Consider the following 25791-nt stretch of genomic DNA (forward strand, 5'->3'; position numbering starts at 1 on the left):
TTCCTTTGATTTGACCTGGTGACCTAGTTTATGAACCCAGATAACCAAATATCGAACTCGTCCAAGATTTTATTAAGGGTAACATTCTGACCAAGTTTCATTAAGACTGGGCCAAAAATGTGACCTCTAGAGTGTTAACAAGCTTTTTCCTTTTATTTGACCTGGTGACCTAGTTTTTTGACCCCAGATGACCCAATATCCACTCGTCCAAAATTTATTGAGGGTACACATCCTGACCAAGTTTCATTAAGATTGGGCCAAAATTGTGACCTCTAGAGTGTTAACAAGCTTTTCCATTGATTTGACCTTATGACCTAGTTTTTGACCCCAGATGACCCAATATCGAACTCGTCCAAGATTTTATTGAGGGTAACATTCTGACCAAGTTTCATTAAGATTGGGCCAAAAATGTGACCTCTAGAGTGTTAACAAGCTTTTCCTTTGATCTGACCTGATGACCTAGTTTTTGATCCCAGATGATCCAATATCGAACTCGTCCAAGATTTTATTGAGGGTAACATTCTGACCAAGTTTCATTAAGATTGGGCCAAAAATGTGACCTCTAGAGTGTTAACAAGCTTTTCCTTTGATTTGACCTGATGACCTAGTTTTTGATCCCAGATGACCCAATATCGAACTCGTCCAAAATTTTATTGAGGGTAACATTCTGATCAAGTTTCATTAAGATTGGGTCAAAAATGTGACCTCTAGAGTGTTAACAGTCAAATTGTTGACGACGGACGGACGGACGGACGACGGACGACGACGGACACAGGGTGATCACTAAAGCTCACCTTTGAGCACTTTGTGCTCAGGTGAGCTAAAAACAAGAGGGCCATGAAGGCCCTGTATCGCTCACCTGACCTATTGACCTAAAGATCATCAAGATTAACATTCTGACCAAGTTTCATCAAGATATGTTCATAAATGTGGCCTCTACAGTGTTAACTAGCTTTTCTTTTGATTTGACCCCGTGACCTAGTTTTTGACCCAACATGACCCAGATTTGAACTTGACCTAAAGATCATCAAGTTTAACATTCTAAGTTTCATGAAGTTACAGTCATAAATGTGGCCTCTAGAGTGTTAACAAGCTTTTCCTTTGATTTGCCCCCATGACCTTATTCTTGACCCAACATGACCCAGATTCAAACCTGACCTAAAGATCATCAAGTTTAATATTCTGACTAAGTTTCATGAAGATATAGTCATAAATGTGGCCTCTACAGTGTTAACAAGCTTTTCCTTTGATTTAACCTAGTGACCTAGTTTTTGACCGAAGCTGACCCAGGTTTAAATTTGACCTAAAGAGCATCAAGATAAACATTCTGACCAAGTTTCTTTAAGATATGGTCATAAATGTGGCCTCTACAGTGTTAACTAGCTTTTCCTTTGATTTGACCAGGTGACCTAGTTTTTAATCCTACATGACCCATGATTCAAACTGGACCTTAAGATCATCAATATTAACATTCTGACCAAGTTTCATGAAGATATATCATAAATGCGGCCTCTACAGTGTTAACAAGCTTTTCCTTTGATTTGACCTGGTGACCTAGTTTTTGACCCCAGATGACCCAATATCGAACTCATCCAAGATTTTATGGAGGGTAACATTCTGACCAAGTTTCATTAAGAATGGGCCAAAAATGTGACCTCTAGAGTGTTAACAAGCTTTTCCTTTGATTTGACCTGGTGACCTAGTTTTTGACCCCAGATGACCGAATATCGAACTCGTCCAAGACTTTATGGAGGGTAACATTCATGGCCAAGTTTCATTAAGATTGGGTCAAAATTGTGACCTCTAGAGTGTTAACAAGCTTTTCCATTGATTTGACCTGGTGACCTAGTTTTTGAACCCAGATGACCCAATATCGAACTCGTCCAAGATTTTATGGAGGGTAACATTCTGACCAAGTTTCATTAAGATTGGGCCAAAAATGTGACCTCTAGAGTGTTAACAGTCAAATTGTTGACGACGGACGGACGGACGGACGACGACGGACACAGGGTGATCACTAAAGCTCACCTTTGAGCACTTCGTGCTCAGGTGAGCTAAAAAAAAAAAAAAAAATAGGCATAATAATATGCACCTATTTATTTTGTTATTTAACAAGGTATAATGATAATTGGCACGGATTGTTTAATAATCAATTAATCGACATAGAGTAAAAGAAACTGTTTGTGAAAACGTCCCTTGTATCTCGTAACGGCTACCAAATGTGTGAAAAACATAAATACACTTGGGGTTAATTATCAATTAAAAATAGTTTTTTCCCCAACATATTTAACATTATTTTGTTTAATCTTTATATCTTTTTTTCTGCCAGTATGAATCCTCGTGATTTATTTGGTGTTCCTCTGTTATTTACATTCCGAAAGAAAATGTAACAAATCGGAGGAACGCTGTTATCTGTAAACCATCTAGATCCAAGTTTTAGGTGAATACTGATGAAGTCTTATTTGTTATTTCATTTTCAACAAAATTTGACACATAGATGACCCTTAATCTCTAGAAAAACAGAGGTCCGTACCCCTAGAAAACCTCTAACAGGCTTGTCTAAAGGTACGGATCCGTACCTCTGGAATCAGATTCTAGAGGTACAGATCCGTTCCCCTAGACACTTCCATTTTTCATACTTTTGTGATAAACAGTTTTCAAGATAGAAAGCTACAAACCGAAATCTAAGACCTTAGAAAATTATTATAATTTAGCTGTTTTCAGCATGTGATACTACAGAAAAGAAATATTTTTACTGTTATTAATGCACAATTTTATTAATTGAAGGTAAAATTAAGTCTAGAAAGGATTATATAAAGTGATTTTCAAAATCAACAAACTCATCTAATCAGTCATTAAAATCTACACTTGGACCAAACTTACAAAACTTCATAGGTCATAGATCATAAAATTAATTGATTACATAATGTTTTGATAAGAAGCATTGATCAAAGACACTTTCTATAAAACTTTTTTTGGTTAATATATTCAATAATGATGCAAACAACACTTTAAATGCTTTGTTTTGACAGCTGTGCCCAATAAACAGACTTCCTAGGTCCAGGCCAATTAGCATTAATTCCACAAGTGACCTATGGATTTTAATGGTTGTTATGGTAATTTGTTTTATGTTGACAAAAGAATATAATCATTACTCTAGTTAAAAAAAAATACCTTGTACCGGAACGACTGTATTATATGTTTACATTGTTTCTTTATCCCCATGTTGTATTTTGAATACTTGGGTGAATAAAAGTAATGTTGTTGTTGTTGTTGTTGTTGGTAACCACACCTTTTATTACACTGACCTAAACTCCAATCTAATGTCTCAGTTTAACATAATTTGCCATAATTGAATGTTAACTAGAATGCAAACAATAACATGCTTTTTGGTCACCTGTGTACTTGCCAACTTATTATATATATAAAGTCATGTGATTTTCCAAAAATGCCACCTGAATTTAAACTGAAAATTACCAATAAATTCTAATTATAAGTTTTTCTGAAATTTATCTTTTATTAATAGTTTAAACTTCACAAATATACTTTTGTTGGCTTCATTGCTGATATATTTTATTGGTATTTTGCATTTAAACTATCAGTGTATATAAGTGTGTTAAAACGAGTATATATGAGGTAATGGATAGATGTGTTAAAACGAATATCTATGGGGTAATGGATAGATGTGTTAAAATGAGTATGTATGGGGGAAAGGGTTGTACAATTTTGCCAAACATTTACAACATGGCTCATCCTGCAGAGGGCCTGAAGTTACATTTATATGTTTCATTTAACCAAACGTATTTGACCGGCCGCAATGCATTACCAAAATTCACTGTATTATCATAAACAAGAGGGCCAAGATGGCCCTAGGTCGCTCACCTAAGAAACACTCCATAACAGTGTAAAACATGTTTGACCTAGGATTTCAAGGAAACAAATTTTTCTGACCAATTTTAAATTAAGATTGGACCAAAAAATTGGTCTCTTGCGATAAAACAAGCATTTTCTTAGATATGACCTAGTTTTTGCCCCTAATACCCATGTTCAAACTCAACCTAGATTTATCAAGGCAATCATTCTGACCAAAATTCATGAAGATCAACTGAAAAATACAGCCTTCTATCACATACAGAAGTTTTTTCTTTGATTTGACCAAGTGACCTAGTTTTTGACCTCAAAATGACCCATATTCAAATTCGACCTAGATTTCATTAAGGCAATCAACCGACCAAATTTCATAAAAATTTTATTGAAAAAAAACAGTCTCTATCGCATACACAAATTTTTCTTTAATTTGACCTAGTGACCTAGTTTTTGACCAAAATAACCCATTTTCCCAAAATCGACCTAGATTTCATCAAGCAATCATTCTGACCAAATTCATACAGATCAATTGAAAAATACATCCTCTATTGCATACACAATGTTTTTTCTCGATTTGACCTAGTGACCTAGTTTTTGACCCGAGATGCCCCATTTTCAAACACGGCCTAGATTTTATCAAGGTAATCATTCTGGCTAAATTTCATGAAGATCATTTTGAAAAATACAGCCTCTACTGCATACACAAGGTTTTTCTTGATTTGACCCTAGTGACCTATTTTTGACCCAGATGACCTATTTTCGAAATTGGTCTAAATTTCATCAAGGTAATCATTCTGACCAAAATTCATGAAGATCAATTGAAAAATACAGCCTCTATCGCTACAAAAGGGTTTTTTACGTGATATGACCTAGTGACCTAGTTTTTGACCCAATGACCCATTTTCGAACTCGCCTAGATTCTCAAGGTAATCATCAGACCAAAATTCATGAAGATCAACTGAAAAATACCGCCCTATCGCTTACACAAGTTTTTCTTTTATTTGACCTAGTGACCTAGTTTTTGACCCGAGATGACCCTTTTTCGAACTCGGCCTAGATTTCATCAAGGCAATCATTCTGCCCAAAATTCATGAAGATCAATTGAAAAATACAGCCTCTATCGCATACACAAGGTTTTTCCTTGGATTGACCTAGTGACCTAGTTTTGATTCGAGATGACCCATTTCGAACCGGCCTAGATTCATCAAGGTTATCATTCTGACCAATATTCATGAAGAAAAATTTGAAAAATACAGCCTCTATCGCATACACAAGGTTTTTCTTTGATTTGACCTAGTGACCTAGTTTTTTGACTCCGAGATGACCCATTTTCGAACTCGGCCTAGATTTCATCAAGGTTATCATTGACCAATATTCATGAAGATTAATTGAAAAAACCGCCTCTATCGCATACACAAGGTTTTTCTTTGATTTGACCTAGTGACCTAGTTTTGACCCGAGATGACCCATTTTTTTGAACTCGGCCTAGATTTCATCAAAGTTATCATTCTGACCAATATTCATGAAGTTTAAAATTTGAAAAATACAGCCTCAAATCGCATACACAAGGTTTTTCTTTGATTTGACCTAGTGACCTAGTTTTTGACCCGAGATGACCCATTTTCGAACTCGGCCTAGATTTCATCAAGGTTATCATCTAAACCAATTTTCATGAAGATTAATTGAAAAATACAGCCTCTATCGCATACACAACTAAATGTTGACAGACGGACGACGGACGACAGACGACAAAACGACAGACGAGGGACGCCGGACACCGAGCGATCAGAAAAACTCACCTGAGCATTGCTCAGGTGAGCTAAAAATACTGTATCACTTTTGTAAAAATAATCTATTTCTACTTGTGAAGTTATAGCTCCCAGAAAATAGCTGGAGTATCAGTAAGTTAATAAATTAACATAATGCATGCCCGGCATTTTAAATGGAGACCATAGAATTGTATGAAACATTCATGAAGTTCTTACCCAGTGTCTCCTAGACCATGCAGGAATATCAACTGAAAATATAAAATTGAACACTGATTATACTAAAATGTAAAACTACTGCAAAAATAAATTTTGTAGATGAATCTTTTTTTTTTTTTTTGCATCAGTTTATCTTAGCAGTTTGATAGTATACAGCAATATTTGCATTTTTCATGTTCTCTTAGTTAGCTGAAACTTTTGAAGATAATGTTGGTTAATATTCACTAGGCCTAAAAAAATTCTTTGTTTCCGGTAACATGCTCAAAAAAATTGGGGTAGATAGGTCAGAATTATTTTTTTTTTTTGATTTTTTTTATTAAGTGAGACTTTTTGAAAATTATTTATGTGTCAAAAACTGAATACTGAATACAAATAAGGGGGTTATGCCTTTAGAGCATCAGTATGCTGATTTCTAACATCATTGGCCATGTTTAAAGCATAAAAAGTGCAGTTTTGCAACTTTTTGTTAGAAAGTTGAAAAACATTTAGGGCCGGGCCAAAAATTTTGGGATACCAGAAACAAACAATTTTTTTTTACGCCTTAGTATTTGCAAATATCTGCAAAATGGAATGATCGCAATATGCACCAGTACCAATAAGAGTCTAAATTTATACAGTAGGGAGGAAAATGTTAAATAATATTTATTCCATACTCATTTTTCTGAACAATTCAGATACACAGAATCCAAGGGATGGAAGTTACTTACATTGAATTTTTATTTTCACCACTGACAAATTCCGACGTTCTAATAATGCTTCCCTCAACCCCACCCCCCCCCCCTCCCCCTCCCACCCACTCCCCTCATCCATCCCTATAAACCTAGGCTAAATCTAGTAAAATTTCCATTTTTAACTACTGGTTCATGTTGAATGATTTCTAATAAGACAAAATTATGCCAATCATTGAGTTAAAAATTACTAAAAATTATTGGAATTACATACATGTATGCTACTGCCCAACATCAAAAAGTTTATATTTTTTATCTTATTTTGGCCAGAACTGACGAATCTGACCTTCCTAATGACTAATCAACGATCAGACTTTTTTATACTGATTAATCAATACTGGAACTTTGTCTGAAATTTAGATACTTTTATCAGTCAATGGCTTTTATCTTTTATTTAACATGGGAATTCAGACCAAAGTATTTAACAGGCTCCATCCAATATAAAATAAATTGTATCCAATATGAAAATAAAATGTACAATTCAGTCATATGGTATAAAAGGGAATGAATAATTGGATTATACAAAATTATTTCTTGAGCTCAAAGTCATAAAAAGACATCTAAATATACTTTACATGCTGCAGATGATCATGTTGTTTAGACATAGAAATGACTGCGGCAGAACTTACAAGCATGTAAAAGTGGAGATGAATATATTATTTCCATTCCTTTCCCCTAGAGATTCAAGTTCATTCAATCATTCAAAGTAGCTTTACCATTTATTTACAGCATTTTATCAAGATGTTTATGTCATTCTTAGAGGCCGCTATGCAAAAGGAGAGACTCTTAGAGAAGCAGTATCATAGAGACAGATAAAAGCTCTTTCCAATGGAGACTTCAATAAGGCTACAGAAAAGCTACTCATAATTTAACTAATTAAGTAAGCAAATTCAGTGAATTTATATCTCAAGCCAAATAAGTTGTTTTGTAAATGATTGGGAGTATATTTTGAAAGATACATTTTTGTATTTTTTTATACACAAGTTATGTACAAAAGGATGGTGCAACAGTTTGTTTGTTCCTATTTTTTTACAAAATCAAAGAGAAAACCCTGCTCTATAGTGATCTATAAGTTTAATGAAGATCCATAAGGGGTTCTTTGTTTTGTTGGAATTTATTAATTTTAAAACAAAGGGCAATAACCCTGTAGTTACTGAAGAAATTTTGATGAAAATAAGCATGCATCACCGCCCTGTAGTTATCGATTTTTGTATTAAATTCCATGAAGATCCATCATCGGATTACTTTGTTTATGTGGGAATTTACGTATTGTAAAATAATAAACAAGAGGGCCATGAAGGCCCTGTATCGCTCACCTGACCTACTGACCTAAAGATCATCAAGATAGTTTCATTAAGATATGGTCATAAATGTGGCCTCTAAAGTGTTAACTAACTTTTCCTTTGATTTGACCTGGTGACCTAGTTTTTGACCCCATATGACTTAGATTCGAACTTGACCTAAAGATCATCAAGATTCTGACTAAGTTTCATGAAGATATAGTCATAAATGTGGCCTCTAGAGTGTTAACAAGCTTTTCCTTTGATTTGACCCAGTGACCTAGTTTTTGACCCTACATGACCTAGATTCGAACTTGACCTATGATCATCAAAATTAACATTCTGACTTAGTTTCATGAAGATACAGTCATAAATGTAGCCTCTAGAGTGTTAACAAGCTTTTCCTTTGATCTGACCCAGTGACCCAGTTTTTGACCCCACCTGACCCAGATTTGAACATGACCTATAGATCATCAAGATTAACATTCTGCCAAGTTTCATTAAGATTGGGCCAAAATTGTGACCTCTAGAGTGTTAACAAGCTTTTCCTTTGATTTGACCTGGTGACCTAGTTTTTGACCCCAGATGACCCAATATAGAACTCGTCCAAGATTTTTATGAGGGTAACAATCTGACCAAGTTTCATTAAGATTAAGCCAAAATTGTGACCTCTAGTGTGTTAACAGTCAAATTGTTGACGACTGCAGACAGACACAGGGCGATCACAAAGATTCACCTTGAGCACTTCGTGCTTAGGTGAGCTAAAAAGCAACAAGGGGGGTATTCGATCTACTCCTTACCACCGAAACAAAATGGCGGCCAAAACTGAAAATGTGAGTTTTTCTTACTTTTTATCTTTTTTAAGGATTTTTAGACCATTACACATGGCTATCAACCTGCTCCACTGTTTTTTCTATCAACCGGTACCTTTCACTTTGGAAACAGTGCTGTAATTTGTCTGGAATGCTGGTCATTGAATTTGAATCGATAGAAAATCCTCCGTTAAACACGGGATAAGGAATAGTGCGATTAGCAAAAATGGTCTTTTTTCCTAATTATTCAAATAGCTGTGAGCTATTTTTCTGATTAGAAGTAAAATTTCAATATATATTTCCTTCATGGTTAGTCTGGAGCTGATTAAAAGTCGTAATTTTAAATTACACAGTTTTTTGTCTGATGGTAAGGAACAGTGTACGAAAATAAGAGGATAAGGTGCAGCTCACTTCTTTAAGTGACCTTTTTCTTCGCTCTTTTCAGAGACAATCAAGTAAAATTCTGATAAAATAATATTTTGGTGATCATTTATAACCATCTCTTGCTCAATGTAGTAAGATTTAAAAGGTATCCGCCTGTCTATCAGACACGTGATGTACTGAAAGCCAAAAGTTTAGCAAGTATTTAATATAGTATCCCTTGCCAACATTTAACTATCTGTAAATTTCTTTTTGGTATAGGAGGGTTTACACTATGTGCTTTTACATTTGTGTTTTGACAAGTGGTGCCTATGCTTCTAATGTTTTTGGAGTTCCCACTATGTGTTCAAGCATACATGTTAATTTCAGGGGTGAAAGCAGTATCATAAAATACGTTTATCAACACATCTAGTTCCATAAGTTTTATAAATAAACGAATCTAAATCTTAACATTATGATTTGAAAACACTACTGCTAACATCTTTTTATAAAAGGACTACACCTTATTTTCCAGAAGCCTTTCTCCTAATGGTATATAATAATTCAAACATTTTAAAAGCTTTTTTGGGGAAGTAATACACCCAAAATCACTAATTAGGCGCAAATAGGTCGTAAAAATTCTGAAAAAAAAAGATTTTGAGGTATACAAGTAAGGTGCTTTCATTTCCAAAATAAAACATACCTAGATTAAACACACACAAAAAAAAAACAACCATGAAAATTTTCACTGAAGAAAGTTATGATACATTAAAAAACATCACCACTTTTTCCTTGAGGGTTTTCAAATACATACGTGACTACACCAGTGATTAAAAAACAAAATGTTTTCGGGAACAGTAACGCGGTTAACTGTGTCGGTATGTTTAGTAGAACAGCTGAAAATATACCAGCATTTTAACAACATACTGATTATACAAACTGCATTTATTTTTCCGGCTTCGTATATCAAACTAACAAGATGAATTGAAATCAAATTTTATTTAAACATTCAGAGTTAACTAAACCAGTTTTTTTTTCTTTTCTTTTTTTCTATGTAATTTAAACGTAATACAAACAATACTTTTGTCTGAAGGAAAAGTCCTGGAATATTTACAGTCATTCTAACAGCTTTGAGAAGATTCTATCATATTTTCATCATACATAACACAAAATCGATGAGTATGCTCAAGGTAACGTATGAACCAGTTAAGTAAATTATGCATGTACAATGTATTTACCGATACCACTTTTCGTTAATTTAACAAAATCTTTTATATGCCCTTTGAATATGTTTCAATAACATTAAATTTTGTATTACTGTTAATGGGCAATAGTGTAATCTCATATGAATTTAATCATCTATGATACTGCCCTGAAATTTATGTACGTCCTAAATTTCTAGTATATTGGTCCAAAACTATAATAAAGAAAATGTTTCAAGATGTTTAATCACTATCGAGGCAGTTATGCATATCATGTGAACTGCAGAAAAGAAGAATAAACAATATCGCGACAACAAATAGCTTTTTTTGAAAGCAAATACATACGTTACTGCACAATTACACTGGCATTTAACCTCCTGCTGTACAAAAATAAGAATCTGCGTTATGTAATCGTCAAAATTCTACGAAACGATATAAAATCCATCTTGTACGAATGAATTGAAGCATTAGGATTGATGTAAATGAATTACAGGTCAAATGGAACTTGAATTACATTGTCAAATCAACTTTGGAGATAAATAATGGCACCCGTTCAAAATTAAACATAATGCGAAAATACTTTTCTATCTATTCATATCCTGTATATTCCGAACATGATATTCAAATTATCTTATTACTACATTACGAATGCCACAAAAAATGTTTTTTTATTTGAAATTATACATACGTTACTTTTGGTTACGTATGTATCACTCGTACACACTGTATCTTTACTTTTATATACATTAATATTATATGTAATGATTTCATTTGAAAATAATAAGCATATTCTATGTTTAAAAATTATTAGATATGAAAATTTATTACGACGTGATATTATTCTCTTATATCTATAGCATACAATTCTCAAAACTGAATTTGTTTATAATGTGTACGTGATAAAAGGTTATCAAAACCAAAAGTTGGCGGCCTAAAAGCTTGTAAACATGAAACCCTGCATCGCTGTTGACGTATGCTGACGTAGGAGTTAGTTTTAAATATTTCAGTAACGTATGTATCGATCACGTATGTACCATTTCCTTCTTTGATGCTCATAAAGAATATTCATAGATAGATATTTGTTGCCTAAAGGGTAATCAGCTCTCAGATATGACAATGAACTTCGTCTTTAAGAGCATTAAAAAAATGAATTGAATTGTGATATTTCTACAATACGGTAACGGATGTATCAATCTGTTATATACGCTTTTGGGCAAGGTTTTCCACGCTGATATGGTATAAAATGTAACCCGAATTAACAGCATGAATGAGCAAGCATAATAGTTATATAATTTACAAACAGACATGTGTGAATGTTTATTCTACCCAGAAACGGCAGAAACATTATCATATTCTTTGGCATAACGTATGTATCATTATGGTTTAGACATCATTTTAAATGATGACTGATACCAAAGGAGTCCGGAAAAATTTGTATCTATGTTTGATTATAAAATATCTTGCTATGTTACTTCATAAAAAATATGTGATTTCGTTGACTACTGATGAATTTTAACTACAAGAACATTCATTAAACATATAAAATGAGCTGGCGACAGTAACGTATGTATTGTTTACGGTAGTTTGAAGCTTCATAAATTACTAACAGACAAAGGTAACAGTCAAAGATTCGGTATACAAATCAAACAAGCTTAGTGCTATATGACATGGAGACGAATTACTCTTCTATTGATTTGTGAATAAGATAGTAAACAGTAACATACACATGCGCCTCACTAGTGATTTTGGGTGAATAATTCCTTTTGCATTTTTAAATGAAGACTGAATCCGAGTCCCCGTAATTATAGCCATGTTTATGAAAATGTTTACATTTTTCACTTTTTACATGCAGGCTGATGAGACATCCTACTTGGAAGTCTTTCAAATGAGATTGATTACCGTATATTTTTGCATACAGAATAGAGCATTGTCCTGTTCAGAATGCCTGGTTTATATATTTCAAAAGCACGACAACCAAATACTTGTGCTGAAATATTATTCATTTTACATATGGAAATGCCCAGCAACTGAAAATTGCTACTAGTATTATACTACACGAATTACAGCAAAATGATCAGAGTTTCACTTTAAATATGCAAATGAGATTGTGAAATATAAAAAGCAACGGTTCTTGGCCGTCATGAATAATCATAAAAGTCTACCAAGAGACCTAACCGATTTGTAATTTCCAGAAGAATCGTTGTTGTTCATATTTCGTGAAAAGCTTCTGAAGTGGAAATCAAATTTTTGTAGTATATCTTCTGAAGAGGAAATTGGTTGCTTTGTATATTTAACCAATGGAAAAATCGGTTACATTTGCTTCCTACCTATTTAGCATTTGAATGGCCAAATATAAGTTCCTATAAAATGTTTGACTGGCCAAATATCTGGTCAAAAGTGATATAAGACACCACGTAGAACAGAGGACAACAGTTTTGTTTAATCGACAATCACTGAAAAAGGCAAGTGTGCTTACCTACTGACATATCTTGTCTGGTAATATGTTCATTCGGGGATTATGTTTCTGTTCTACTCCTCAATCCGACCCTTCAATTTATTACATGGTAGAGAAATGTCAACTGGTTATCTCAGAAACGATGAAAGAAAACTGTAAAATCCGTTTGAAAAATATTGCACTGCACCTTATCCTCTAATTTTCGCACACTGTTCCTTACCATCGGACAAAAATTGTGTTTTTGTGAAAATACGAACTGTGATCAGTACAAAACGAACAGTATTAGATAAGTATGTGGAAATATTCCATCCAATCAGAAAAATAGCTTACAACCTGCGATATATTAGGTAAAAAAGACCATTTTTGCAAGTCGCACTATTCCTTATCCCGTGTTTAACGGAGGATTTTTCATCGATTCGAATCTCATGACCAGCATTCCAGACAAATTACAGCACTGTTTCCAAAATGAAAGGTACCGGTTGATAGAGAAAACAGTGGAGCAGGTTGATAGACATGTGCTTTTGTCTAGATATCCTTGAAAAAGAAAAAAAGTAAGAAAAACTCACATTTTCAGTTTTGGCCGCCATTTTGTTTCGGTGGTAAGGAGTAGATCGAATACCCCCCTTGAAGCAATAACTATGGTTAATTGTATGCTCTGTATGCTAGGTCTTAAGACTTATAAAATCATTTTAAAAGTTAATTTTTCAGATCTGCTTAAATATGATAATGAGCAAGTTATGAACATTTCAATACTTGCTCAAACTGGCAGCCATTCTTCTTCTTAGGCTATGAAACAAAACGCTTAATCCAACTTATTTCTGAATATCCGCCTAAACCTGACTTCTTTTACACTCACAATGTAGGTGGAAGAAAAGAAATTTCCACGCTTGAAATCTTAAAGTTTAAACTCTGAACTTGATCTACTTAAAGGGTTTTTGCTTAAATAAATAATTCAGCAGTTTGTGTATGACTAAACACTACCAAAGACGCCTAAAAAGACAATGAGGGAACACGTCAGAAGTGGATGTTTATTAATGGTGACAGGGTGTTTATTAGAGGTAATGTTGTACCGGTAATATGGAAATTAAAAACTGGAATTCAGCTGAAAGAAGCAGTATGCTAATTCATCTGATTTGTTTTAACATTCCATAAAACAAGAGGGCCAAGATGGCCCTAGGTCGCTCACCTAAGAAACACTCCATAACAGTGTAAAACATGTTTGACCTAGTGATTTCATGGAAACAAATATTCTGACCAATATTCATTAAGATTGGACCAAAAAATTGGTCTCTTGCGATAAAACAAGCATTTTCTTAGATATGACCTAGTTTTTGACCCTAGATGACCCATGTTCAAACTCGACCTAGATTTTATCAAGGCAATCATTCTGACCAAAATTCATGAAGATCAAATGAAAAATACAGCCTCTATCACATACAGAAGTTTTGTCTTTGATTTGACCAAGTGACCTAGTTTTTGACCTCAGATGACCCATATTCAAATTCGACCTAGATTTCATTAAGGCAATCAACCTGACCAAATTTCATAAACATCAACTGAAAAAAACAGTCTCTATTGCATACACAAGATTTTTCTTTAATTTGTCCTAGTGACCTAGTTTTTGACCTCAGATAACCCATTTTCAAAACCGACCTAGTTTTCATGAAGGCAATCACTCTGACCAAATTTCATGAAGATCAATTGAAAAATACATCCTCTATTGCATACACAAGGTTTTTCTTTGATTTGACCTAGTGACCTAGTTTTTGACCCGAGATGACCCATTTTCGAACTCGGCCTAGATTTCATCAAGGCAATCATTCTGACCAAAATTCATGAAGATCAATTGAAAAATACAGCCTCTATCGCATACACAAGGTTTTTCTTTGATTTGACCTAGTGACTAGTTTTTGACCCGAGATGACCCATTTTCGAACTCGGCCTAGATTTCATCAAGGTTATCATTCTGACCAATATTCATGAAGAAGAATTGAAAAATACAGCCTCTATCGCATACACAAGGTTTTTCTTTGATTTGACCTAGTGACCTAGTTTTTGACCCGAGATGACCCATTTTCGAACTCCGCTTAGATTTCATCAAGGTTATCATTCTGACCAATATTCATGAAGATTAATTGAAAAATACCACCTCTATCGCATACACAAGGTTTTTCTTTGATTTGACCTAGTGACCTAGTTTTTGACCCGAGATGACCCATTTTCGAACTCGGCCTAGATTTCATCAAAGTTATCATTCTGACCAATATTCATGAAGATTAAATGAAAAATACAGCCTCTATCGCATACACAAGGTTTTTCTTTGATTTGACCTAGTGACCTAGTTTTTGACCAGAGATGACCCATTTTCGAACTCGGCCTAGATTTCATCAAGGTTATCATTCTGACCAATATTCATGAAGATTAATTGAAAAATACAGCCTCTATCGCATACACAAGCTAAATGTTGACAGACGACAGACGACGGACGACAGACGCCGGACATCGAGCGATCAGAAAAACTCACCTGAGCATTGCTCAGGTGAGCTAAAAAGTCTGTGTACTAATTGAGATAATGCAAAAGGAAGTTGGTTGTCACAATGACCAGAAATTATCCAAAAGTAACCAAATTACAATGCCAGCAATTCAATTAATTGTCCACAGAGAGACATCTTTTCCTGAAGATAGTAGTAAAATTCTGATGATACTCGAAGTTGTTCATTGCTTTTCAGGAAAGAAAATAAGGAAACAACTAACAACTTGAAGAGAAACACATCCTAAAATCGAGACTCAGCTTGTTCACAGCAGGAACTTAACATTAATGGTTATGTGAGAATTTCTGAATACTCTTCATTAGGCGCCTCAGCAATAACAGCACAGTAAAGTAGCAGGTCAGCATGTACAGATTTTTTAAGCTTGACCCTGCTAAATTTCTAAAATGGACTAGCTGGTCTTTCATTTAATTTCGGCAGTACCATTTATTATTTGAAGGGATGTTCACTGAAAATTTACTGACTGCGTAGCGTACAGTGCAGACCATGAATTTTTCACTGGTCTGCACTGGTTGCAAAGGCAGAATCACTTGCTACCAGCAGGCTTCTGTGATGACTAAAGTTATGAAAGGACGGATGGATACCAAACAAAATATTTTGTGGCGACTTTTGATAAAATCTGGTTTTTAAATTCATGAATATTATTTAGGCCAAACCTTTAACCATGTTAACAATAACCAAAGGTGAAAACATATGCTTCAAGTCTTGGCATTCTGTTCGTGGCTGAATATCTTACTAGGTAATGATTAATCAATGACCATCCAGTGACCAAGGTCAGGAAGAGTAGCAACCACATCTGATTTTAAACTTTCATTTTATAACTATAACAAGAGCTGTCGGAGGACAGCAACGCTCGACTATTTAACAGCCTTGTCGCTTGAATGAATAAGAAAGTCGAAAAAGGGGCATAATTTAGTAAAAAAGTAAAATAGGGTTATGGAACCTGCGTAGTGCTTATCAGCTCATGACAGTGGACAAGTGTATGAAGTTTCAATCCATTCCCATTAGTGGGTACTGAGATACCAGCTTACATATAAGAATTTAACCCAAAAACTCCTAATTTCAAAAAGGGGCATAATTTTGTAAAATGCAAAGTTGAGTTATTGACCCTTTGCACTGCATGTCATATCATGACAGTGAACTAGTGTGTGAAGTTTCAATCCTTTCCCATTAGTGGATACTGAGATACCAGCTTACATACAAAAACTTAACCAAAAATTTCTATGCTGAAAAAGGGGCATAATTTTGTAAAAAAGCAAAGTAAAGTTATGGGACCTGCTTTGTGCATGTCAGATCATGACAGTGAACAAGTGTGTGAAGTTTCAATCCATTCCCATTAGTGAGTACTGAGATACCAGCTTACATACAAAACCTTAACCAAAAAATTCTAAGTCAAAAAAGGGGCATAATTTTGTAAAAAAGCAAAATAGAGTTATGGACCCTGTGCAGTGTAAGTCAGTTTATCACAGTAAATAAGTGTGTGAAGTTTCAATCCATTCCCACAAGTGGTTACTGAGATACCAGCTTACATACAAAACCTTAACCAAAAATTTTTAAGTCAAAAAAGGGGCATAATTTTGTAAAAAAGCAAAACAGAGTTATGGAACCTGTGCAGTGTAAGTCAGTTTATCACAGTGAATAAGTGTGTGAAGTTTTAATCCATTCCCACAAGTGGTTGCTGAGATACCAGCTTACATACAAAAACTTAACCAAATCGGGACGCGGACGCCGACGCGGACGCATGGGCGAGTCCAATCGCTCTACTATTCTATGAATAGTCGAGCTAAAAACCAAATCATATTGTAAATCTCTTCATTTGCTGCACAGCACACTTTAAATTTTGAAGATATCTCTACTAGAAGTAAAGTTATGAATATTTTAGTTTCTCAAATTTTAGTCGTTTTGTAGAATTTTTCCTTAAGAAATATGTAAGAATACGCGTGAAACGGACGGCACCGAAAATCGAGCAAAATTCAGTAAAATGCCTGTCCGAAGAGCTGTCATTTACATAATTGCATCCATTAACTACAGCTATCACTGAAGGTGATGAATGTACCCCACCCCCCCACCCTCCCCGCATTCACTGACATGTAGTACATTGCAATTTGACGCACACAAGACTGCATAATTATGTGGACTGTAAGTATAAAGACTCTATGTAAACAGTATAGTAACAAAAAACAAAGTCCCATAACTCTGCAGAATATTTATCTAAAAGAACGTAACAAGCACCATGCACAAGCAGGGTTGGCACAAGACTGCATATGCAGACTGTATGTATATAGTATATTAACAAAAAACAAAATCCCATAACTGTGCAGAATTTTTTTCTGAAAGAACCTAACATGCACCATGCACAACTAGGGTTACTACTGATCACTTGTGTGAAGTTTCAGTAAATTGTGTGCATGGGTTCAGGAGATTATGCGCACACAAGATTGCATAATTATGTAGACTGTATGTATATAGCATAGTAACAAAAATCAAAGTCCCGTAACTCTGCAAATTTATTTTCTGAAAGAACCTAACGTGCACCATGCACAACTACTGTTGTTACTGATCACTTGTGTGAAGTTTCATTAAATTGTGTCAAGGGGATGAGGAGAGTTGGTGTGCACAAGACTGTGTCTATGTATATAGTATAGTAACAAAAAACAAAGTCCCATAACTCTGCAAACTTTTTTTCTGCAAGAACCTAACATGCACCATGCACAACTACTGTTGTTACTGAACACTTGTGTGAAGTTTCATTAAATTGTGTCAAGGGGATGAGGAGAGTTGGTGCGCACAAGATTGTGTCTATGTACATATAGTATAGTAACAAAAAAACAAAGTCCCATAACTCTGCAAAAAAAATTTCTGAAAGAACCTAACATGCATCATGCACAACTACTGTTGTTATTGATCACTTTTGTGAAGTTCCATTAAATTGTGTCAAGGGGATAAGGAGAGTTGATGCGCACAAGATGGTGTCTACGGACAGATGGACAGACAGACGGATGGAAGGACAGACAGACAGACAACCTGAAACCAGTATAACCCCTCTTACAACTTTGTCTGCAAGGGCTGGACAATATGTAAGAAAAGAGTTATAGTTCAGATTTTCTAAGTACAAATCACATACAAAAAGGGCCTTAAATATCAGTGATTCTGTTTTCTTATCCTTGTAAATCTAATTTCTTATCCTTGTGAATCTAATGTGATTTAATTGCAAATTAAAGTTTTTTTCACTCTTGCCTAATGATTGTCCAAACCAAGAAAACACTTTAAATATGAATACAACTAAAAAAAGTTAATTCCATATCAGCAAAAAATAAATCAAGCTCCCAGTGCTAATGTACTCAAAGTCAAAACACGAAAACCCATAAAAGCATTTCACAGTCCCTTTAAAATAACAAGTGTGCATTATGCTGGTCCTGAATTAAATACTTGTCAACAGCAGTGACATCACTATGACATCACACAGAATACACATCTTCTTTTCATCGGCTAGTGTCGGCACACATTAAAAGAAAAAGTTGTCAAACAAATTTAACACTGTTTCGGATGGCAGGTGTCAAAAATTCGTGTGAATTTCAGTCACAGAACATGTCAGTAATAATATTATGTTTCTAAAGTCTGGGTTTTGAAAAATACAAGTAAAATTTTTAAAAGTCAAAAAAGAATGTATAATCTAATGTAATATAAATTCCTACTGCTTTGTTTCTCAACAATCAGTTTACTAAAACAAGTGTCAAAGACTATAATCGCCTTCACACTTCTCAGTATCTGAAGTAGGCGGAGCTTAAATTTTACCATGTGTATTCCAGTCAAATGTCAACAGACCGATAGTTGATAACTGTAGGAGTGTGGATAAAAAATTGGGCAACTTGAATTTTGCTTTGATGTTAGATTAGAGCAAGTGGGGAGCTACAAAGCGACTATTTTGCTTAAGTCGCCCCCTAGCTCAAGCCCTGTTGTTCCCGAATACGGATGTAAGGTTACGGTACGAGAATTAGGAACAACCACTGTGTTATCACACCTTACGCCAAAAATAGAAATGCTACAGAGACATCCTTCATGTGGATAAGGATACTAATCTCACAACCCTTGTGTGAATAAGAAAATAATCGGCATGACAGTTGCGCCGATAGACACTTCCTTAAAAATAATCTAATTTTCGATAGATAAATTACAGCCTACGCCGTTACAAATTGTGAGTATTCATGTTTATTACCAGCGCTTCTGACAGCCCAATCTGGAAATTAAACCTCTAGACTCATGGTCAAGAGATCTGGAAATCTTGAAACCAGACACTTAGCTTATACTTCCTTTGCGCATCTGTTGGGATACCTGCACATTACCAGTACACACTTTCAATAAATATTCTATCTTTATTTTTATGGGGGCCCCCATTTTTCTTTTTACTTATTGAAAAGATTACAATTGTAACAAACACACCCAGCTGCATGCCTTTTGAAAATCCTAGCAGTTAGTGCATACCGGTAAAGTGTATTCTAGCCCATCCAGCAGTGGCTGGAAATAGAAGTATTTGTAATTCTTTAATCCTGGGAAAAATATGGTAACCAGACCCCTAGTCCAAATAATAGGACGTTTATGAACAGCATGATAACTTTTGACTGTCGCTGTCCCGACTCCCATCACATCCAAACTTATTCTCCATATTTCTGTTAGGAAATCCCCAATGAAACCTGTTGGGAACAATGTATTTGTAATAATAACATCTCTGATAATGAATTTATAGTCCAATCAACCTAACCAGCTGTGTTGGAAAGACCATGGAGAGAATTGTAAATGCACGCCTGAAGTGGTACATGGAGACTAACAACCTACTCGCAACGCAACAAGCTGGCTTCAGACAATTCCGCTCCACTGAGGACCAGACCACTTACCTATCACAAGAGATAGAGGACGCCTTTCAAGAGCAGAATGTCGTGCTTACAGCATGGATTGATCAGCAGCAAGTGTTTGACAAAGTCTGGACTGATGGACTCCTCGTTAACATGATGTGGAGTGGAGTAGGAGGTCACATGCTGAGGTGGATGAAGTCATACCTCTACAACAGGAGAGCAAGACTCGGCTTAAAACATGCCAGCAGTAGGAAGTTCCTGTTGTGTTGTGGTGTCTCGCAAGGCGGAGTCTTTTCCCCTACACTCTTCCTGCTTTTCATCAATGATCTGGTGTCTGAACTACCAAAAGGAGTTAAGGCTGCACTCTACACTGACGACCTGGTGTTATGGTGTAAGGAAGTACAAATTCAACATGCCACAACAGCCACACACAGGATGCAAGAAGCCATCAACAAGCTGTCAGTTTGGGCTGAAGATTGGTGTGTCTAGATTAATACAGAGAAATCGTCCTCCACACTATTCTACCTGTCGTCAAAGCAGAGGGCGGGTAAAATCAAGATGGGAAATACTTCGCTGACTGAAGCAGACGAGGCAAAATACCTTGGAGTGACCTTTGACAAACGGCGCTAACCTGGAGACCCCACATCAGTCAAGCAGATGGAAAGGCCCGTAGGAAGCTTGCCTTGATGCGCAAACCTGCTGAAACAACGTGGAGAGCAAATACTCAAGACAGTATATCAGGGAACAGTGAGACCCCAATTAGAGAATAGCTCAACTGCCTGGTCCACTACTGCCAAAACTAACCAACAGGCTCTAGACAAGGTTCAAAACCAAGCATTGCGGATCATGACAGGTGCTACAAAGTCTACACCAATCTCCTTCATGGAGAAGCTAACCGGTACACAGCCGTTACAAGACAGGACAGATGCAAAGGTCCTGCTTGAAGTAGAGAAGTTCAGGTCTTTTCAAGACCATCCTATGAAAGCCAAGTTGGATGGCTACACCAAAACGTAGCAGCTTCTTTCACAAGGCAAAGAAACTCAATCAAGAGTTCAAAACTGAGCTGAACATACCAACGACTCCCCTAGGCAGTGAAGACATTATAAACCCACTAGCGAATGATCTGTCTTCAGTGACTGTGAGACTTGCTGTTCCTCTGACCTCATTTTGACAGCGGGAAGCAAGAGGATGAAGGTATTCGGGAGAGCCTCACACTGGCTATGATCAATGAAGACTATCCTCCAGAAACATGAACTCATGTCTATACAGATGGATCAGCCACATGCGCCATCAACATGATCAAAGATGGAGGAACAAGAGTTTTCATTCAATACCCATCTGGCAAGAGAGAAACACTACATGCAGCCACAGGAAAACACTGCAGCAATTACAAGGTATAGACTGAAGCACGCATGAAGGCCGTCTGAATGGTTGAAGACTTGGCAGAAGAAAGCTCCTCAGTCGTCTTTCTCACAGATGCACTGTCTGTCTTGGAAGCTCTGATCATCAATAAAGCTCCGCAGCTGGCCAGGATAATGATGAGCCTGAGTATAACCTGCAAAGTAGCAATTCAGTGGATTCCATCCCATTGTGGACTTGCAGGAAATGAAGAGGCAGACCAACTGGCTAAGCTAGCTAGGAGCTCAGTCAGAACAACCACAGGGCCCTCACTCTACTTTGGGGGAAGGGGTCCGCAGCCCTCAGGCGGAATTTTCATTGCCTTCAAAGATAACATATTATGTAAGAACAGTTACTATCACATGTATAACTTTCATTCAAGCTGTAAGTGTTTCTTTTTCTCAACATACTACTGGTAACTGCAATTAGTTCATGTCAAGATCAGCTTTTCAGGGGTCAAGCTCCACTGTTATTTATGCAACTTCCACGAACTTTATCTAAAACAAGTACATTTATCATTACAGATTTTTTTAATCAATTTATATTTTAGTTGTCTTAAAGTGGGTGGGGTTTGGTGCCTTTGCATGATTTTATTATCGAAAAATACTTCAAAATGAGGGCTGCTTTTACAACAGTGATCATATCTTTTATTAAATGCAGAGTTTTAAATGGCTTTTTATTTAGATTGTACTAGAAAAATCTTGTAAGAAATGATAAAAATGTCCGAAAATCACGGCCGCGAAAATGGGTGACAAATGTGGAAAACGAAAGTAAATATTTAAAATTCTTGATGAAATACCTGTTTTAAATTTCCTTTTTTCCACCATCCCTATTCAATACTTATAATTTTTGCTTATTTAAAGCATTAAATTTTTTTTTGACCAAACAAAGCCTCGGCAATGATATTAAATTTTCTATAGACCATAACGGTTGACCGGCTCATGTAATCGTATCAAGCAAACAAAATAATGATTTAAATTATCCAATTTGTTGTTTTATTTAGTAATAAGATAAGATAATCTTTATATTAAAGTAGGCAAGACATGTAACAATACAACATAAGTTGCATACCGCTAATTAACAAGTGGTGCAAGCACAATAACCTAAAGCTGCATTGTTTATCAATTAACTTTTACACATTGATCAAAAAACACCTTTGCTAATGACAGCGATTATTGTACTGAATACAAACCGCTTGATGACCATGTGCCAATCGGCACGTGGCATGATTGACATCTGTTAGTAGCTAATTAACATACGACACACCGCCTACTGCCATACGTCCGCTTACGACAGCGAACAATATTGAAATTGACTGGGATTTTGATTGACAAGGGGCAGAACTTTCGAACTCGGGACAAATCAAAGAAAATTTCACAGGGCAAATTCTGTGCTGGTCAAATCAAGTTTTTCTCGATGTTCGAACCTCGCGTCAACCGAATGCCTTGTAAGGGGGAATTTTTTTCTCTGGAGGGGGAAAACTATTTGGCAGGGGAAGCAGCCGATATTCGGCGGTAAAAACGGCCGATCGAGGGCCCTGAACCAACAGCACCTGTGAGCTACAAGGAGGAAGTCACCATCATCAAGGCACTAACAAGACCAAGGATAGAGGAAGATGCTTTTCATCTCCTTGATCATCTGAACAAGTGATGCTGGTCAAGGTTTCACTCTGGGCACAACAAGCTCAATGCTCACATGTATAAGAAATACAGACTGGCACCATCACCAAATTGTCCATGTGGTGAGGAAGATCAGACTACGGAGCATATACTTCAGAGATGTAAAAGACATGACCAGGAGCGAGCTGTGACTTGGCCGATGGATACCTCAATCCACCAGAAACTGTATGGAGGCATTGAGGATCTGCGGCAAACCACAACTTTCATCGAGGCCACTGGTCTGACAGTGTAGTTGCGAACGAAGAAAAAGAATTCAAGACATCTGAAGTTTCTACATGAATATTAATGTTTCGTTTAAATTGGAGCAAGTGCGTCTGACCAGAATATTTTTTTAATGTCTTCATATTCCTAACAGGAAAGATCACCTGACGTCACACATTATAACATCTGTTTATATGGTGGTGGGCAAAACAAATGTTTTTATATCCTTTGTGTATGGGATCGGAATTTTTAATTCTTAATAACTTTTTCGCTTATTTATCATGGCTCCAGGTAATTTTTTTGGCCTATGAGTATTCACTTATCATGTTTTTTGCGAATAAGTGAAATGGTAAAATCTGAAATTTACTAGGAGTAATTTTACTCCTGAAAATTTGTAAATGTGAAAAAAAAAACAGAAATCAGTTTTGTAACATATTTATTGGATGTAACACCCATGAATTTGTTTGCAATTCAGTTTCAATGCAACATTAAAGTTTTTGCTTCTTTTTTCTGCCTTGGCTTGCTTTGGCTTCACACTCACTACCAAATCCAATAGAATATTCAATATACCTTTAGCTATGTTTTGGGGCTCATTTTTGTTGGTTTAAAGAATGCGTAGTTTTTGTTCACTTTTATACATTCTTAGAAAGTTTATACCGCACCGGAAGTTGATATTTTAAATCGACACCGCTTTAAAATACACTACCGTACCATCAATATTAATTCCCAACTATTTTATTTACGCACGCATTGAATGTATAATAAAGTTTAACCTAGGTTTGCAGAGTACCATTCAATGCATGTGTACGTTCAGTGTGGGAGAATTAATGCCGACCACGCATTGTTACATAAAATGATAAAGCATCCAGACAATTCAGATTTTGTTTACACTAGTAAAAAGTGATTGTGTGCGTTTCTGTAATTTCATATACGTTTTTATATGCTTAAAAATTATCAGACATGCGTATATGCATATAAATTTTAAAGCGTAATTTATGCTAATACGCATCTTATCTGGAGCCCGGATTTATGGATTTTCAAAGTTCAAAAAGTTTTGCAATACTTAAAATTTTCATATTCAAATATCTTTTCCATAGCTTTAGATACATGTGCTTAATTTGTGTGCTTTTAGATATATATATATATATATATACAGATAATATTTTCTTTTACAGCTATATATATTCTTGTTGACCTCATATATATATGTTAATGGTCGGTTAAAAAGCTCATCAGAGCTTATGTTTCATATGTTTGTGTCTTGCCGACTTGAAATAAAACTTATTGTATTGTATCTTTTTCAAATGAATAAGCATTTTAAAATTAAATGACATATAATTTTAATAGCAGCGTAGTGATGTTCAAAACTTTTAGAAAAACAGTGTAAGTTAAGTGTTCATAATTAATCCATTTTATTTCGAAATAATAGTTAAAAGTAATTAATTAATAAATTGCTTGTTTTATAACCTTTCCATAGATGAAAAAATATTTGATATTATTTGTGATTTAAGAAAGTTTAGGCCGTTAGAAAAATACCACTGGTTACAAAAAAACAGGGACGTTAGGTGTCTGCCCACACGATCTCTCCTATATTGGTAAGGCTTAGAGGGATGACAAATATATCAGATCATAAAACAAGTCATCCCAATAAACCAAATGAGTAAGGCTACCGGACCCCTAGCCGCTTCCATCTGTTAATGCTACATGACAGAGAAGTTGAACAATATTGTCAGTAATCAAAGATAGAAATATGGTGCTAAAATGAATGACTATTATGAATATTTGACATAAATACAGTTTATCAGCTTACAGTAGCAGTGTGCCTTGCCTGCGCAGCGACCACGTACGGTTTACTCATGTTCTTCGATGAACTACCACCCATGCATGAGAACAAATAAATAACTATAGCTAACACTAGTGTGCCTGTAAAAATAATATATTTTTTCGCAGTAAGTTCACCACAAAGTGACATATAATAACACAGATAATTAATTCAGAAATTCCGTGATGCTGATATTCACCGGATATTGCAGAAAACGTCACCAAATTGTGTGTGAACAAATACCACAAAGAGACAAAAACAACAGCAAGAAATTGAGCAATCAATTTCACGACTGTTTTGTAAACAAAAGGCATCGCTAATTACTGGTACTGATGATAAACCCGGACAGAAAATGAGTTTTCTTTTACCTGTAACTTTTTTATTTCTGCAAATTATTATCAATGATTGGTATAAAAATAAAGCTTAATATTTGCTGAGAACTTTACATAATTCAAATTTATATTTAGTAAGCAAACTCACAGGAACTGAGGGTCCTAAAACGGGTATGTAAAATGGGGACTTACGAACGTTGACTGATAATAACTACTTTGTCATTTACAAAATTTTAGTATCATATTGAAACTTTCCTAAAAATGCTGCAAC

General features: G+C 35.5%; 1 protein-coding gene across 1 annotated transcript in view; it reads right to left on the reverse strand.

The window, feature by feature from the left end:
• The window catches only part of LOC123524859 (acyl-protein thioesterase 1-like), a 58770-nt gene extending 33370 nt beyond the window's left edge, over positions 1 to 25400 (reverse strand). Inside the window, exons 1-2 of the mRNA XM_053538442.1 lie at positions 25177 to 25400; positions 5853 to 5884 (exon numbers count right to left, since the gene is read on the reverse strand). Coding sequence (XP_053394417.1) covers positions 5853 to 5884; positions 25177 to 25338 — 194 coding nt within the window. The 5' untranslated portion in view covers positions 25339 to 25400. The remainder of the gene's footprint in view (positions 1 to 5852; positions 5885 to 25176) is intronic.
• Between the last annotated feature and the right edge of the window lie 391 nt (positions 25401 to 25791).

Source organism: Mercenaria mercenaria, chromosome 3 (genome assembly GCF_021730395.1).
Source record: "Mercenaria mercenaria strain notata chromosome 3, MADL_Memer_1, whole genome shotgun sequence".
In the NCBI taxonomy this organism is placed as follows: domain Eukaryota; kingdom Metazoa; phylum Mollusca; class Bivalvia; order Venerida; family Veneridae; genus Mercenaria; species Mercenaria mercenaria.